The 15,903-nt window shown below is 34.2% G+C and overlaps 3 protein-coding genes across 5 annotated transcripts in view; 1 reads left to right on the top strand and 2 right to left on the bottom strand.

Annotated features, from left to right (window-relative positions):
- Nucleotides 1–2,073, bottom strand: part of LOC116165046 (ATP-dependent helicase brm) — a 32,508-nt gene extending 30,435 nt beyond the window's left edge. Inside the window, exon 1 of the mRNA XM_031479314.1 lies at nt 1,904–2,073. The gene's annotated coding sequence lies outside the window, so the exon portion shown is untranslated. The remainder of the gene's footprint in view (nt 1–1,903) is intronic.
- On the top strand, nt 1,537–11,048 carry LOC116165049. 3 transcript variants are annotated; one of them, XM_031479319.1, is made up of 6 exons: nt 2,120–2,260; nt 2,316–2,392; nt 2,446–2,834; nt 7,735–8,006; nt 8,063–8,518; nt 10,780–11,048. In XM_031479319.1, exons 4-6 carry the CDS (start codon nt 7,737–7,739, stop codon nt 10,921–10,923), a joined length of 870 nt encoding a protein of 289 aa, XP_031335179.1. In that variant the 5' UTR covers nt 2,120–2,260; nt 2,316–2,392; nt 2,446–2,834; nt 7,735–7,736; the 3' UTR covers nt 10,924–11,048. The 3 variants fall into 3 exon arrangements, with proteins under 3 accessions (XP_031335178.1, XP_031335180.1, XP_031335179.1); XM_031479318.1 differs by lacking the exons at nt 2,120–2,260; nt 2,316–2,392; nt 2,446–2,834 and adding an exon at nt 1,537–1,747; XM_031479320.1 differs by lacking the exons at nt 2,316–2,392; nt 2,446–2,834 and having other exon boundaries at nt 2,116–2,229.
- On the bottom strand, nt 10,969–13,285 carry LOC116165047 (kynurenine formamidase-like). The gene is made up of 4 exons (XM_031479315.1): nt 13,000–13,285; nt 12,839–12,940; nt 11,527–11,740; nt 10,969–11,474 (listed from the first exon to the last, which is right to left on the bottom strand). Exons 1-4 carry the CDS (start codon nt 13,100–13,102, stop codon nt 11,021–11,023), a joined length of 873 nt encoding a protein of 290 aa, XP_031335175.1. The 5' UTR covers nt 13,103–13,285; the 3' UTR covers nt 10,969–11,020.
- Between the last annotated feature and the right edge of the window lie 2,618 nt (nt 13,286–15,903).

The following is a 15,903-nucleotide window of genomic DNA, read 5'->3' as shown; positions in this document are numbered from 1 at the left end:
GCTGCCACGATGAAACAAAAGATGTTCCATTGCCACAATTAACAATAAATTGTCAGCAGTGTATGATTGTTTTTTAATCAGTGTTGCGAAAATGTTTCCAAACTTAAGCAGAGATGGTTGATATGGTGGCGATTCTTGGAGAATGTTACCAAGAATTGTTTGTTGGCGTCACAAGTGTACGCTGGGAGATATTCTGGCACAACACATCCAGATCCACACGCGTTTCAAAAGGTGTTGCAAGATGAAACAAATCTTTTATAACACGAGGGGTAAACCGCTGAAGTAATTTTGTGTACACGGTTTGAGTAATACGAGTAATACCGAGTAACAGCTGAGTAATTCCGAGTAATAGATAGTGGAGTAATACCAAGTAATGGTTGAGTAATACTGAGTAATAGTGGGTAATACTTTGTGGTAAAATACAACATTATGTATGAGTAATGGTGTACACGTTTTAAACCAGCAGTTTACCCCTCGATATAACACCATCGATAACACCTTTGTAAGACTTCGAGGAAGGTTTCTAATGGGTTTGAAGGAAATCCTTAAGAATATCTCTAAGAAGATTACTAAAAGATATAACGTCATGGTAAAGCGCTATCTAACCTACGATAAGTATCAAGTTTTTAAAAATTAACGAAGCAAAAAAAATATAGAAATGTTTTACGACCCTCCGTCCTTCCATCATCTCAAAAGAGAATTTCTGACCATTTTTATATCATTATATGATTGCCGGCCCCTGTGGCGAAGTTCAGTTGCAGCTGGACTGTGGTACTAAGGGTTCCTGGTTCAGGACAAGTATATATTTGTAAATGTAGGTATAGTGGCTTAGTTCATACAGCAGCCTTGGCAAAACCCCGCCCACTTAAAAATAAAGTCAAAAAATAAATAAAATAAAAATGTATATGAAATTTTATAGAAAAATCAGTTTTTTGTTTTAGACTGCATGTCTCGCTCCCTCACCAATATCGTAGAAAACTAAAAATAATTTCCAAAATTTTCTTTTCACTACTTTTTCATGAAAAAAAATTCAACCCGAAATCTTTTAGTTTTTTAAAATTTGAAAAAAAATTATGACTGAAATTCTTGCCCACATCACAACAATTGTCAGAATTCCACTAAATTTGGTGGGTATATCTTTTTTGTGTATTTAACAACAAAACTGTGGAGCAATGTTTTTATGTAATTTTGGATCTTCGGTTTATATGGAAAACATAGATACTTCCGATTATACCCACTATATTCCGACGCAACCGTTCGACTCCTATTCCAACTTGCACAGCTACAAAAATGCTTAAATGTGAAACGATTTCTTTCAACAGAATTTGTGGAAAACCATTAGACCAAGTTACTGTCATTATAAAATCAAAAACCAGGGAAATATAAGGAAATTATTATCAATGTTCACTGAATTGTATTGATTATTACTAACAGCTTTAGGGTGAACGTTCCCGTAGATTTTGCCACATGTAAACTAAGCTTTAGGAGTATTAATTTTTTGTATGCTTTATTCCACGAATTCATTTTTCATATAATGTACAAAACGAAGGTCAAGGCTAATATGAACCAGAAATCCAACACAAGGGTGTATAACTAAATTATTTAGGTGTAGATTCTCTGTGTGAACCTGCACCAAGAAAAATTATGGCGGTGACACACTCAAGTGTGGCAATCTGGTTTGATAATACGTGAAGGTTAGAGAAAAGTTTTACCGGGTGGCGACGATAAATACTAGAATTGCGTACTGGTAAGTACACTTTGACAGTAAATACGCTATTTTGAAAATACAATTTCTTATTTATCTAAATATTTGAATAAGTATACAGTTATGACATACACTTTTCCAGAAACCTTCTGCGTTGCCTATTTATAATATTACTAAATAATAGAGACGCATACTTACCATCGGTGTGTAAAAAACGAGAATCCGTAATCCCCCGACCTAATCACACAATTACAGAATCATTTAAACTTGATAAACAAGGATTATTTGTTAACAATCAAAACTCAGCAATTTTACAAGTGATCGTTCTGTACACTGCTTACATTACAGCATAAAGCGTTACCTTCTAGCGCTATCTATCTCTCGTTTGCTTAAGCGGGAATGTTAAAAGGAAATAGAAATATAAGCTAACGTGTATAGAAATGGCGGTTATTGTAGTAATATCGTATCCAATCGATAATTTCCACCACCAGCCAATAAATTAAGGAAAATATACCTCTGGACGAGTACGTAAAGGTGCTAGGTTTTGTGCACGATGTAAATTTTTGAATTAGCATACCTACGGCTACCCTTTCATATCCATTGTTTTTAGGAAATATTCATTCTTTTTATAGGCTATGGCCTATGGTTATTGATATACAAAGTAGTGGTAGGCTTGGGCTTGGACAGGTAGTTATCAAGCTTTGTCACTCAAAGTAGTGAAGTCGAGGCATGATTTATAGGTCTGCGAAACATACTAAATGGTTGAATGGTTAGAAGTCCATAGAATACTTTACTTGCCAAGATTAACCGACCATCGTATTTATTAATCATCATAACAAATAATGTGGGTGACCGAATAGAAACATTTCTCCGCATAACACGGTACTCCTCCCAACTAAGATAAATAACTAACTACAAATCTAATCGTTTGGGAGCTCAATTTAGACAACCACTGATACGAATTAAGGAAATGCTTGATGAAACCAGGTGAATCCACCTGTTGCTGCCTCTGCACTGCGCTGGATAGATGGGACCAGGAGGCGCAGATGGCACTGTATTGTTTGATGTATTCAGTGGTTCTACAATAATGTCTTCGACAAATGTTAATTGAAAGCGTTTGATACAGGAGGTTAGTTTGCAGTGGGAGTTCGGGGCAACTGTGTCGTGTATTGTTTTTCTACCTTATGTAAGTGTACAGGGTGGTTCAAATTTAAGGCTCATCATTGGGATCTCAGTAACGGTGACCAATACAGTGGGGGGGTTTTGTGACTAAAAAGATGCATTTTTAGAAAAATGTTTGAATATAGGAGATATCACGGAAAAACTGAAAACATCAAATTTAGTTTTTATTTTCCCTAGCTTAAACCGTCGGAAATTGATGGTTCCCGTTTGCAGCATCTATGGGCACTTTTTTTGGAAAATCTAAATCTGTTATAAGAATTTTCATAACACGCTAGATGTACTATGCGATCAAAAAAGGGTTGCTGTCGAGTCACTTTTGGCATGTTTGTTTACATGGGAAATCATTCAATTTGAACTTCCAAAGGCGACTCAACGTCAAACCTTTTTTGATCGCCCTTTAGGAGCTACAGCAGGCTACTATACAGTGTGTCCCAGATCGGGTGGGATTGCATTGGTAACTTTCTTATTATTAAAGATAGAGAATTGGTTAAATGGACAATGTTTTGCAGTTTTAGATACTTATGGAAATTCAAAATGTCGAATAGGTTCGACGTAAATTCAAAAAACTAAAATTGGTCATTTCCTTGAATGTCTTATATCATCCAAAGCATAAGAGATTGTTACTGTCTTTGATACGCCTAATTTAGAATTGATGTCAAAAAAAATTCAAGGTGGCTAACCTTGAGGAACATTTACCAACTTCCTAAAGTTAAATAGGCGCCATATTGGATTTTTAGATTATTTGATAGATTTTTTAATTCTCTTTTCAACGAGCTATCAGCGCATAAGATTGAAATTAAGATACCAGATACGGTTTTTATAGTTTAATCAAGTAGGCTATGATGAATTAAAAAAAAATAAAACAAAATCCATTCGAGGCAATAAAATGATGAAAGTAATTACATCAGATGTTTAAAATATCAGGGGCGCACTGATGGGAGGGGAGTGACTTTTATGACGTTACTTACTTATTGACTATCATATTATCCATACTTACATACCTACAAAATGCTGGTATAACTACAAACTATCCCCTCGAAAAAAATGCCATGCCATTATCCAGTTAAGGACATTTCAAGACATTTCGCTTTACTTTACACAATAGCTGTATTCGTTTCAAGTGATTTAACTAAGTTAAATCAGTTTAAGTGATTGCACTTTGTTTTTTTCGTTTACAATCTTAGACCATATAGCCATGTACTACATGGTCTAAGATTGTAAACGAAAAAAACAAAGTGCAATCACTTGAAACGAATACAGCTAATGTATTACCATTCATGCATTGTCTCAGGTCACATTTTCTAGGTGGTTTATCCGTAAGAATAAGAATATCGAAACTAACTGCAGTTTTACCAGTCCGAGTATATGGACAGATGAGTCTTATTTTTCTAACTGCGGTATGTTCAAATCGAAATAATGAACAGTACTCGTCACAGGAAAACCTACATGTTGTAGTTTGACGCCTAAATCAAGTAAGGTTTTAAATTAATGTATTTTATGACATAATGGGCAGTCATGTAATTGGACCGGTAATCTTTGATGGAACTTGAACTGATCACCATTATTTACAAATTCTCCAATAACTTCCTTAAAGGATTTTCTGGACAACGTATGTTTTGCAGAAAGGGTTGGTTTATAATACCCACCAACAATTAAGCTGGCTGCCCAGGTCACAATTCACGAATTGTGTATCCTAAAGTAAACTGCCTAGAAGTGTGTTTCACTAATAATGGCCAGTATTTTAAACATGTGATGTAATTATTTTCATTGTTGTGTTGCCTCGAATAGATTGTTTTGTTTTTTTTTTAATTCATCATAGCCTACTTGATTAAAATATAAAAACCGTTGATATAACTGGTATCTTAATTTCAATCTTATGCTATGATAGCTCGTTGAAAAGAGAATTAAAAAATCTATCAAATAATCTAAAAATCCAATATGGCGCCTATTTAACTTTAGGAAGTTGGTAAATGTTCCTCAAAGGTAGCCATTTTGAATTTTTTTTACATCAATTCTAAATTAGGCGTATCAAAGACACTTTTATATAAAACTTTTTTTATATCTCTTATGCTTTCGATAATACAGGGTGACAATTTGAAAACTTACCACCCCCCATATCTTAGTAAATAAACGAGATATTAAAAAAAATCAAAATCCGTTTCGGTAATTCGGAGGGGGAATCACAATGACATAGTTGGCGACGCACCCCCTCCAACCCTCTGCGCCCCAGCCACCCCAATTTTTAAATCTTAAATAGTGACCCCCCATGTGTGATACGTCGTTGGAAAGCTCTGAAAAAATGCTTTCCAACCATACCAAATAGCATTACATTTAGGTTAGTAATTCTCGTGCAAATCAAAAAATAAACATGGAAAATCGTATTTAACTTGAACTTCCAAAGCCGACTCGACAGCAACTCATTTTTGATCGCCAGTTATAATCGATTCTCAAACTCTTGTCGAACCTTTTCAAATGTTGGTTTTGCAATATTTCGACATTCTTGAATTATTCTCTGTCTTAGTTCGTCTATGATCGCCGGTTGCGTTTTAAATACGACAGATTTCAAATGTATCATATTAGTTTATTTTTTGATTTGCACGATAATTACTAACCTAAATGTAATGCTATTTGGTATGGTTGGAAAGCATTTTTTCAGAGCTTTCGAACGGCGTATCACACATGGGGGGTCACTATTTAAGATTGAAAAGTTGGGGCGCAGGGGGTTGGAGGGGGTGCGTCGCCAACTATGTCATTGTGATTCCCCCTCCGAATTACCGTAACGGATTTTGATTTTTTTAAATATCTCTTTTATTTACTAAGATATGGGGAGTGGTAAGTTTTCAAATTGTCACCCTGTATAAGACATTCAAGGAAATGACCAATTTTAGTTTTTTTGAATTTACGTCGAACCTATTCGACATTTTGAATTTCCACAAGGAAATTTTAAATAAGCATCTAAAACTGCAAAACATTGTCCATTTAACCAATTCTCTATCTTTAATAATAAGAAAGTTACCCATGCAATCCCACCCGATCTGGGACACACTGTATATGGACGCCAAATTTTTATGGAATGAGATAAGAGGACCAAAAAGAAAAATAGAAAAAAAAAATCATCTTGTTACAGTAAGATCTAGCGAAGCGTGGATGTTTTGTTGAGAAATGGATTTAAAACATTTGATTTTGAAAGTTTTCTTGTAGATTTATGTAAAAGTAGAGTGTCGCACGTCATTATTTTTCTTTTTTTGTCCTTTAATACCGTAAAAGTCAAATATAGCGCCCATAACTAAGAAATAAAAAAGTAGTACACATTCCAAAGTGCCGACAGAAGGAACTATAGGTATATTGGTCTGTGCTGATCCCTTTTCAATTTGCAAGATAATAGAATGCATAAAATATAGTTTTTGTAATTATATCTACTGTATAGGGTGTCCCAAATTTGAGGGTGACCATATTGGGATCTTGATGACCATCAGAGATAGGAAGTCAGTGGCAAAGTTGCTTATTCTGGAGTCGAATCGAACTTGTCTTAGAAAGTGAAGAAATTTTGAATACTTACTTTCGGAGATCCAGAAAAAAACGAATTCTTCTGTATTTTTTTCACTTTATTTGTTGAGATTTTTGCAAACAAATGAAAAAATTTTTGTAGTGCAACATCTTCTTCCCTTTAAATTTCACATTTCGATTTTTTGGGACATCATCAACTTCATTTTTTTTTAAATATGGACCTACATTTTTTTTTATATTTGCCGTTTTGAAAAAATACATGGTTCGTACTTGCACCTTAACCTTTAGAGCATACAATAAAGGATTTAAGGATTCGATAAAGGGTGTCCCGTTTTTAATACATAGGGTCCATACAGTGGCGTATCCAGAAATTTTGTTCGGGGGGGGGGGGCTCGAACTTTTAAATACATAAAACAATTTTTACAAGACGAAATTTAATTTCCTATTTTTTTTACATTCTACGAATTTATCAATTACCATGTCATCGGCAATCACAATATCTCTATGGATTGCGAAGGCGTGAAATGTGAAACCGCAGTACAACAGTGCAGTGCGCTGATTGCTTGTTATGGAAATGGAAACATAATACACTAGCGAGTAAAAAGCCTAAAAACAGTTCAGTAAGCTTAGGTACCTGACATTAGCCCGTTTTGTGCATTCCTATATTTTTCTCGGAAAATTAGGTAGGTAAGCGTAACCCAAACTGTTAAAATATGTCTTTTTAAATACCCACTCTTTTTTTCCCGTTCTTGCATATCCTTTCCTTATTGGCAGAAAATTAAGATGATTGGCAACTTTTCGGGGGGGGGGGGCTGCAGCCCCTTCAGCCCCCCCCTCTGAATGCGCGTCTGGGTCCATAAGATATCTGTAATTGTTATTTCAAAAAAGTAATATAGGCGTAATGTTCTTTTTGGGCCAAACTTACAAATAGTAAAATCAAAATTGGGGAATATTTGCTCTCTTAAGAGATGCGCGGAAAATCAAAAAATTGTTAATTTCAGAATGTGAGCCTACATTTTCTTAGTTAAAAGACATCAAGAAAATGTTTATTACTAAAGTTTCTTTACATAATGATGAACAGTTATCGGACCTAATCTCATTCTTTAAATGGAGCACTGTATATTTTAATCTAATAAGGTAGCATATTTCAAAAATTTACCATACATAGGATGATATTCAAAAAAAGTATATTGTCTCAATGCATGTGCGTTTCTTTGTATATTTTGAAACTACGTTGGTATGCAGATTAGATGAGCTATTGGAGTTAGTTTGCACAGCAGTGAGATCGATCATTATGGATTATTGTATGTAGGTAAATACAAATTTGATTTTATTTTTAGATATGGAAGCATTTAAAAAATACAAACTTTGTCTTAAAGAACTTGATTACCCAAACGTAAATGCCCTCGATGAAGAACAAATACCAAGTATATTTTCTTTAAATAACCAAAGGTTTCTTTTATCATGGATTATGACGAAACTGAATCCAGGAACACTAACTATAGATGAACCTTCTAAACTATCAGAAACAGCAATTGAGGACTATTTTCGTCAACAAGGCCTTTGTAAATCATCACAAAAATTATTTAGCTCAGAAAGTGTTGACGTACAGGTATTTTGTTCTTTTAAAATGCAGTCATAAGAGAAACTGTACTGTTTTTTTTTCAGATAATATTCTTTGACCGAATTTTTGAATATCTCAGACAACTTAAAAATAGCAGGGAAGTAGATGACGCAGACGAGATCCTACAATACGAAGATGTTGTTAATCTTTTATCGAAAAATGTTAATTTATTTCCCAGTTTTGGACCTGTAACAAAATACACTCCAGAGAAAAGGAAGAATACTCTCTCAACATGCAAACAACAGATAGACATTTTAAAAGGCAAAATCAATATGGATTTAGTAAATGTCACTGATAAAATAGATTTCAATGATCTGTTGTTTAATGAGAGTGACATTAAACGAAAAGAAAACTTAAAGAAATTTGTCAACAATTTGACTACTGCTGTATGTATGATTAAAGAAACGGATAGAGAAAGTGAAGATGATACATTTAATATTGGAAATGATGTTAAACAAGATTTGGAAACCTGTTGCATGGAAATGAAGACAATTTTACAGGTACACTTCACTTTTAGATACACGCATAGGCATAAAAACATTTTTTTAACGCTTTGTGTTGCTTTATTGTTATAATATTTTAAACACCAACAAAATGACATATTTAGTATTTTCTAAAAACAATTGAACTTTTTTTTTGAATAAAAAAGTGTGTTGTAACAATTTAAAAAGTAATCGTTAACGATTTACAAAAAGCGCATTTCCACTTGCATTCATTTCCGATTTGTAGATCTTCTGTTAAAATCGTAAAAATCTGGCCACATGAAAGATAGCGTTGCAAATGTGCAATCCATTTTTGACGTGCTACTTCAATTTCAGTTTATAAGAAGAATTTCATTTCAATGCTTTTCTAAATAAGAAAGTTGGAACTGCGCATGCGCAAATCTAAATTTTGAAACTAACGTTAGATTTTCCTTTGTTCCAAGCGCCTATGTATCAAATTTCGTTTAAATTCTTCCATAAATAAAAAAGTTGGCACTGCACATGCGCAAAACTAAATTTTGAAACTGGCGTTAGATTTTCATTTATTCCAAGTGCCTATGTAACAAATTTCATTTAAATACTTTTATAAATAAAAAAGTTTGCAATTCGGTTTATAAGTGGTCGAGATGCGAAAAGGGCACTGTGAATTTTGAATCGATTCGATTCAACTTTTGGCATTGCGTATTATATGGCTAAAGCTATGCCCATATGGAATTTCATGCAATTCAGTTCATAACTAACAGAGATGTTAAAGCGATCTGACATTTCTAACCAAAATTATGGCTCACACGGACAGATAGAAGAACAGACAGACGACAGACAGCAATACAAAATTATAAACGATATCTAGGATCGTTAATAAACGGCAAAAGTGGAAAATTATGGAACATGTAAAAAACGGTTTGTTGGTTTTTTTACAATAACTTTTTTAGCATAAACGCAGAATAAATTCCTTGGTGCAAGCCTCGACACCATAACGAACCAAATAGCGAAAAAATAGAACAGTAGCTCTTAAGATAAAGAACTAGTAGCGTCTCAACGAACGAGCGGACAGACGGACGGACGGACAAAGTGGCTACAATAGCGCATTTATTTTTTATTTTTGTGGAAATGCGCTAAAACAAGGCCGAACAATCACAAACTGATGTGACAAAACGATCTTAGGTTAACCAAAACTGAAACAATTTGCTAGCAAACACTGGGGAGCCCCATTTTGTATTAACGGGTGTTACTCACACGTGGTCGAATTAATGCCTGTATTCTCTTTGGGCATGCCTAATATCAAGTGGCGAATGTCCGCTTGGATTCCTTTCCGTGCTGGTGAGTGCAGTGAAAAGAAACTGAAATTATGTCTTTCTCTATTGAGTTTACGTCTTCTAAAACCAAAAGTTTTATTTGCACCAAAGCCAATGAAGAGCATAGCTCTTGGATTTTTGTAAAACCTTCTTTTCTTTTCTGTTATCTGTTCGATTCACCTCGAAACGAACTATGTTTCTGAGAGACAGCGTGCGCTTACAGGAACTACGTTTGTATAAATAAATAAACCCAACTGTGTCTCTTATTGCAAGGATTTTGAGCTAAATGAGATAGAAGCGTTGTAAATGTAAAAATATTACCTAATGCTAGTAACCTTCGAAGATGAAATAAACCGCGTGTAAAGCGGATCTAGAAAAGTCGCAGAGCAGTGTGACCGTACAGGGTCATTTCATTTGACCCATTTTCAATAGGCTTAGTTACATGTGGTATATTTAGGCATAGAGTAAATAACGTTTACTCTATGATTTAGGTCAACTGTCCAAAGTTTGAACCGAATCGGTGCAAGCATTTTCCAAATGTCATGATCATAGACAGACAGACATCATCAACTCCCCTATAAGCTTTCATCGCTTGGCTCTGCCGATTAATAATTGTCACCTTCTGATATTTATTGTGTATGAATTGACCAAACTTGTAAATTAAGCAATGAGTAAAAATGTAATACCAATCTCAACAGCTACTGCAAGTATTTAAAAAAATGGCAGCAATTGAGACAGCTGGAAAGTCACCATTCGCACCAATCAATGTATTACATGTCTATTATTTTGTCCACAGCTGTATAGCTGTCAAACTAATTAATATTAAACATGACCGAAAATTTCCACGACCTTCTCGCACCCAAAATTTTTTAAAATAAATTATATAGCATCCTTGGGTATTTTCCATTTTCCAATCCAGCCCCAGTAATTGTTCTATGTAACAAATAATGAACAATGAAGTTAACTGAATATATTTTTTTTTAGTATTTTAAAAGTATCAACTTGGGCCACGAGATCAGTAAACAAGCTACAGCCATCATATCCACTAAACCCGATGATGACTTTACTCCTGTTCTAAGGCAGTACGCAGAGGAATTTTCTACAACAGTGAAATTGCTACAAGATTAACGAAATATTATTTGTAAGGCTTATCTTTTAATAAGAATCTCAGCATTAATTTTTTACACTGCTTTATTTCAACTGTAAAAATGTTACATTACTATCTTTATATTAAAGTATTTTTTTCTATGGCATTGGTAATTAGCGTAAAAATCTTGCTGTTAGTGTCATTTAAATTTTCTACTATGGTAAAATGGTCAACGTCTTTTATTTCTACAAGCTCTGCATTGTAACCACTCTCAACTAACTTCTGATAAAATGACGTAGATTGTTCGTGAAAAGCAGGACTTTCATGCTGTCCAATTAATACAAGGAAATGTATAGTCTTGTTGGCTCTTATGCTTTGATGAAGTGGACTTAACTCTTTAGCCAACTCTTCGGTTAGACCTAATGCATCATTTACATACGTTCGCACAATAGGTACCAAATCATATACGCCGCTTATGCACACTACACCTTTTAAATAATGTTGATCAACCTCTGGCATTGAACAGAAGAATTCTTGAAATAAAGAAGCGGTTAAGTGACCACCAGCTGAATGACCACCTACATATATTCCTCTAAAACAGAAATAGGTTAAAAATGTTATTTTGAAAACTGAATTAGGTATACTTAGAGCCACATTTTTTGGCATACTCCAAACATTTCACGTAGGCGTTGCGGATTTCTTGAACTATCTCTTTAAGTGTGCAGTTTGGACATAATGTGTATCCGATAACAATCACTTTGATGTCCTTTCGATGGAAGCTTTCTACCAAATATGCAGAAATATCTTTATCTAGCTGTTGCCAATATCCACCATGTATGTATACAAATATAGGAGCATCTGAAATTGGACCACTGTAACAATTGGACAGATAGTGAAGATCTTATAAGGTTCATTAAAATCATTCATCAGAAACCACAAAGCAAGATGATAATTGAACCTTTGTTTATTCATTCAATGAATAAACAAAGGTTCATACTTACTTTGTTTATTCATTGAAATGAATAAACAATTATTGAACCTAGCGACTTTATATAGGTACAGGGTACACAGTCCATTATCTCTGTTATCTGCAAATCAATCTTTTTCAAATGTTCTGTAAAGAACAAAGAATTTATCAAATACATTGTCATTTTTAGCGCATTTTTGAAAAAAATACGCTATTATATTCGTCATTGCTGGCAGGCCGGCTGTCCGCGTTAGATCTCCACAACTACAATAGCTAGAGACTTCAAATTTTCACTAAAAGCTTTCTGCTATAGTGTAGATGTGCAGGCACTAGTCTATTTTGAGTTAGATTACTTGTGAGATCGATAATTGAAGAAAATAATTTCGATATGGGTTTCGGAGGTACTATAATTTTACCGTTAGATAGCGCTACCACTTATTATTTACTTTGCGATTTGTTTTACAAAATGAAGACGTACCGTCAATTGAAATTAAATAAAATTAATTATTTAACGCAGCCAAAATTACTCGTGAGATCGATAATTTTAAACTTCGCTAATAAAATACTGACCTGTATTACCAAAAATGCGCTTTAATCATGCATATGCTGATTTACAACTTGTTTTATTACTTCCGGGTTATCCGCAAATTGTACCAACTAAATTTATTTATGGAACATATCTTGTATACTCTATTTTATATTTTTGAATACGCAATAAAAAATTTAAATAACACTTCTCAATAAAATGTAAACTTATTCTTTTAATTTAAAAGATGTCAGATTACATAAATCCCATCACCGTCGCCGAATGTATGACAGCAATGACACGGTTTCACTTGTAGGTATTCCAGGCTTGCGTTGCGTATTGGATTAACAGATTAACTAATATCAATTTACCCAAGAAATTGACCAGTGAAGCGGTAACCAATATTTCCACAATATTCTGATATATGTGACCGTTGCAACAATAAGTAGGTAGGTATATTCACCTGGTGGAAGATCAGTTCCGTAAATGTCCAATTTTTCTTTTTCTGCATATCCATAAGCTACATTTAGTTCACAAGGAATATTTTTCCTTGCATATTTGCTTGCTAGGTGAAAAAAATTATCTGACTTTATTCAATTAATTATATGGAATAAAACATGTTACCTTGAGTAACAACGTCAATATGTAGCTTTATAACGTCAGGTACAGCTCTTTTTGTCCACTTACTAGGTGAAAACAAGAGATCTAACGACTCGTCAGTTACCATAGCTGTTTACACCTCTAGGCGTAGGTTATCACTAGATACTAATTTAATTTAAATTAAAGAAAAAGGATCACACTTATTCGCGATTCAACTGTGATGTTCCAAAGTTATCACAAAGTATGTTGATTGACCTTTACAATTTTGACTTATCATAGTATTAAATCTGACAAAAACAAAGGTCACTATACAAAGGGAACTTTATACAATATACTCCCTATAGGAACCTTTCTTTAAATAAATTAACCTTTTTACGAATTAAAAGTGCCCCTAAGACATCAGAGGTTACGAAATGGGCGCTGTAACTTTTTAAAAGTGACCGGTTGTGTTGAAATTTGGTGTACGGCTACTTTGGACATTAAGGACGGACGCTATCTCGTAAAATTTTCCCTACCATGTCGGTAGAGTTGTCAAACAGCATAAAAGGTAGTAAAATAAAAAATTCGTGTACCTATTGCCTAATTTACATTTGGCAAGTTTACTGGCGGAAAGTACTTTCTGCCAGTAAACTTGCCAAATGTAAATTAGGCTTATGGCACAACGGGCGATCGGTAATTTCTTCGGGTCATATTTTCTAACATTGCAAAAATTATACATGACAGCAGTCGATATATTCCGTTTTTCCATTGTGACAAAACTATTTAGTATCCTTTCTCCCAATTCAAATAATTAATGCAAAAAGTCGCATACATTTAATGAACGTATAGAAAAAAGAAAGCATACGCGCTCGAGTTTTTGAACCTGGGTTGTCACGATGTAAGCCAACGGTTATCATCTGCGCCAACGTGACGTATACTTTTTTTTCAATATATCAAAATATTATATTTAAGAATTTAACAAAAGGTTACAACATTAAAAATTTACAAAAAATTGTTTAAGAAACATTAAAAAAAAATTTACCGTATACTTAAAATATAAAAAATTTCATTAAATGCTATCTGTTGCGGTAAAGTGCCTAAATACAACCCGCATTCCCGCTTCCACATTCCCTGCTGAACAGCTAAACTAAATCTTTGTTTTAAAAATTTAAAACAACGTTTCTCTTGTGTTTTTTCAAAAATTTTTAGCGCATTTTTGAAAAAAATACGCTATTATATTCGTTATTGCTGGCAGGCCGGCTGTCCGCGTTAGATCTCCACAACTACAATAGCTAGAGACTTCAAATTTTCACTAAAAGCTTCCTGCTATAGTGTAGATGTGCAGGCACTAGTCTATTTTGAGTTAGATTACTTGTGAGATCGATAATTGAAGAAAATAATTTCGATATGGGTTTCGGAGGTGCTATAATTTTACCGTTAGATAGCGCTACCAGTATAAAAACTTATTATTTACTTTGTGATTTGTTTTACAAAATGAAGACGTACCGTCAATTGAAATTAAATATAATTAATTATTTAACGCAGCCAAAATTACTCGTGAGATCGATAATTTTAAACTTCGCTAATAAAATACTGACCTGCATTACCAAAAATGCGCTTTAATCATGCACATGCTGATTTACAACTTGTTTTACTAATTTCTGAAGTAATTTTTTTGCAGATGGACGCCAAGCGTTTCTATACCGAAAGGGTAGAAAATAAAACGGTCTAGTAGATTACTATATTTTAGCATCCTTTTTTTTTCTGCGGATTCTGCGGCGGATCCAGCAGCTGACGTCGATGAAACAATATTGCTTTGGCTAACGGTATCTACACATGTTATACGTCCCATATCAATTATTGTCGCCCGTTTTTCCATGGTCCGTATGTTATTCCATCTGGGCGTTTCCCGTCATTCCGTGAACAACTATAGGGGGTTCCAATAATGATGGAATTCCTGCACTTCTTAAAGCTAGTTGTAAAATATTGTTTAACGAAGTGTGTCGTCATTCATCTCCTTTAGTCCACAATGACCATAGTGAGGTTCACATAGTTTTGCGCTAAGTCGAAGTCCAATTGCAATTCGAAAAGTGTCGTTATCTAAGTGTTCCTAAATTGGTTACTGGTAGTGCATATACAAATGCTCCAGATTTCGCAGAACTTCCTGACAATACACGTGCTTTTTGTAGAGGATTTCCTTGAGATCGCGTTATCAAATCTTTATGACGTTTTTTTTACAATAAAGGATAGTCCCAGCTCTTTTGTAGTTTACGTTCAAGGAATATGATTCCATATTTCTAATTAATTCGTTAAGAAGATCGACCACAGAATGAACCGATGCCAAAAAGGCAGGAACAGCTAGTTCTTCGGCAGATCGAATTCCCAAACCTGAAAATGTTATTGGCAGCGTTGCAATTTCCCAATTTTCAGGGTTCATTTTACATTAGTGATCGTTTCAACAGAAATCATTAATTGGTGATCGAATGCTCGCAGTGAATCTATCTGGTGAAAGGATGGGTATGTTCGTAATATATAAAGCAGTTTTGGAATGCTGTCTGTACCAATGACGAAGTAGAATAAAGCTTGCTGAGAAGGGAGAACATTTAAACGAGACATTAGGGCAAGTTCATCAGTTTGCTTACCTATCAATAATTGAAGGTGCGGCTACATCCGTTAATGGACTACCAAGAAGTGACAGATTATCCTTTGTCATAAATTTTATATTTACTGAAAAGCCTTTTAATTTTTCTTCGATTCGGCGATGATCCAAAGAACAACCTCCGAAAATAAATGCTTCGCATTTTCTCCAATTTCTTTCCAAGCCATATTTGATATTTGATTCAATTATAGTTTGTAAATCTTGAAAAACGGTGTCTGGGGTTCCACCCAACGTAGCATCATCCAGATAATACTAGATCGGATCTTAAGTTTTGAGTTTAAAGGTGCGAT

Source organism: Photinus pyralis, unplaced genomic scaffold, assembly GCF_008802855.1.
Source record: "Photinus pyralis isolate 1611_PpyrPB1 unplaced genomic scaffold, Ppyr1.3 Ppyr1.4_LG2, whole genome shotgun sequence".
In the NCBI taxonomy this organism is placed as follows: Eukaryota; Metazoa; Arthropoda; class Insecta; order Coleoptera; family Lampyridae; genus Photinus; species Photinus pyralis.
This window is presented reverse-complemented; position numbering and strand designations above follow the sequence as displayed.

Coding starts and splice junctions, on each gene's coding strand:
- LOC116165047 (XM_031479315.1), bottom strand. CDS start 13,102: ATGGTAACTGACGAGTCGTTAGATCTCTTGTTTTCACCTAGTAAGTGG. Junction 11,741..12,838: donor CGGAACTGATCTTCCACCAG/GTGAATATACCT, acceptor GTCCAATTTCAG/ATGCTCCTATATTTGTATAC. Junction 11,475..11,526: donor GCCAAAAAATGTGGCTCTAA/GTATACCTAATT, acceptor TTTCTGTTTTAG/AGGAATATATGTAGGTGGTC.
- LOC116165049 (XM_031479318.1), top strand. CDS start 7,737: ATGGAAGCATTTAAAAAATACAAACTTTGTCTTAAAGAACTTGATTAC. Junction 8,007..8,062: donor CAGAAAGTGTTGACGTACAG/GTATTTTGTTCT, acceptor TTTTTTTTTCAG/ATAATATTCTTTGACCGAAT. Junction 8,519..10,779: donor AAATGAAGACAATTTTACAG/GTACACTTCACT, acceptor ATTTTTTTTTAG/TATTTTAAAAGTATCAACTT.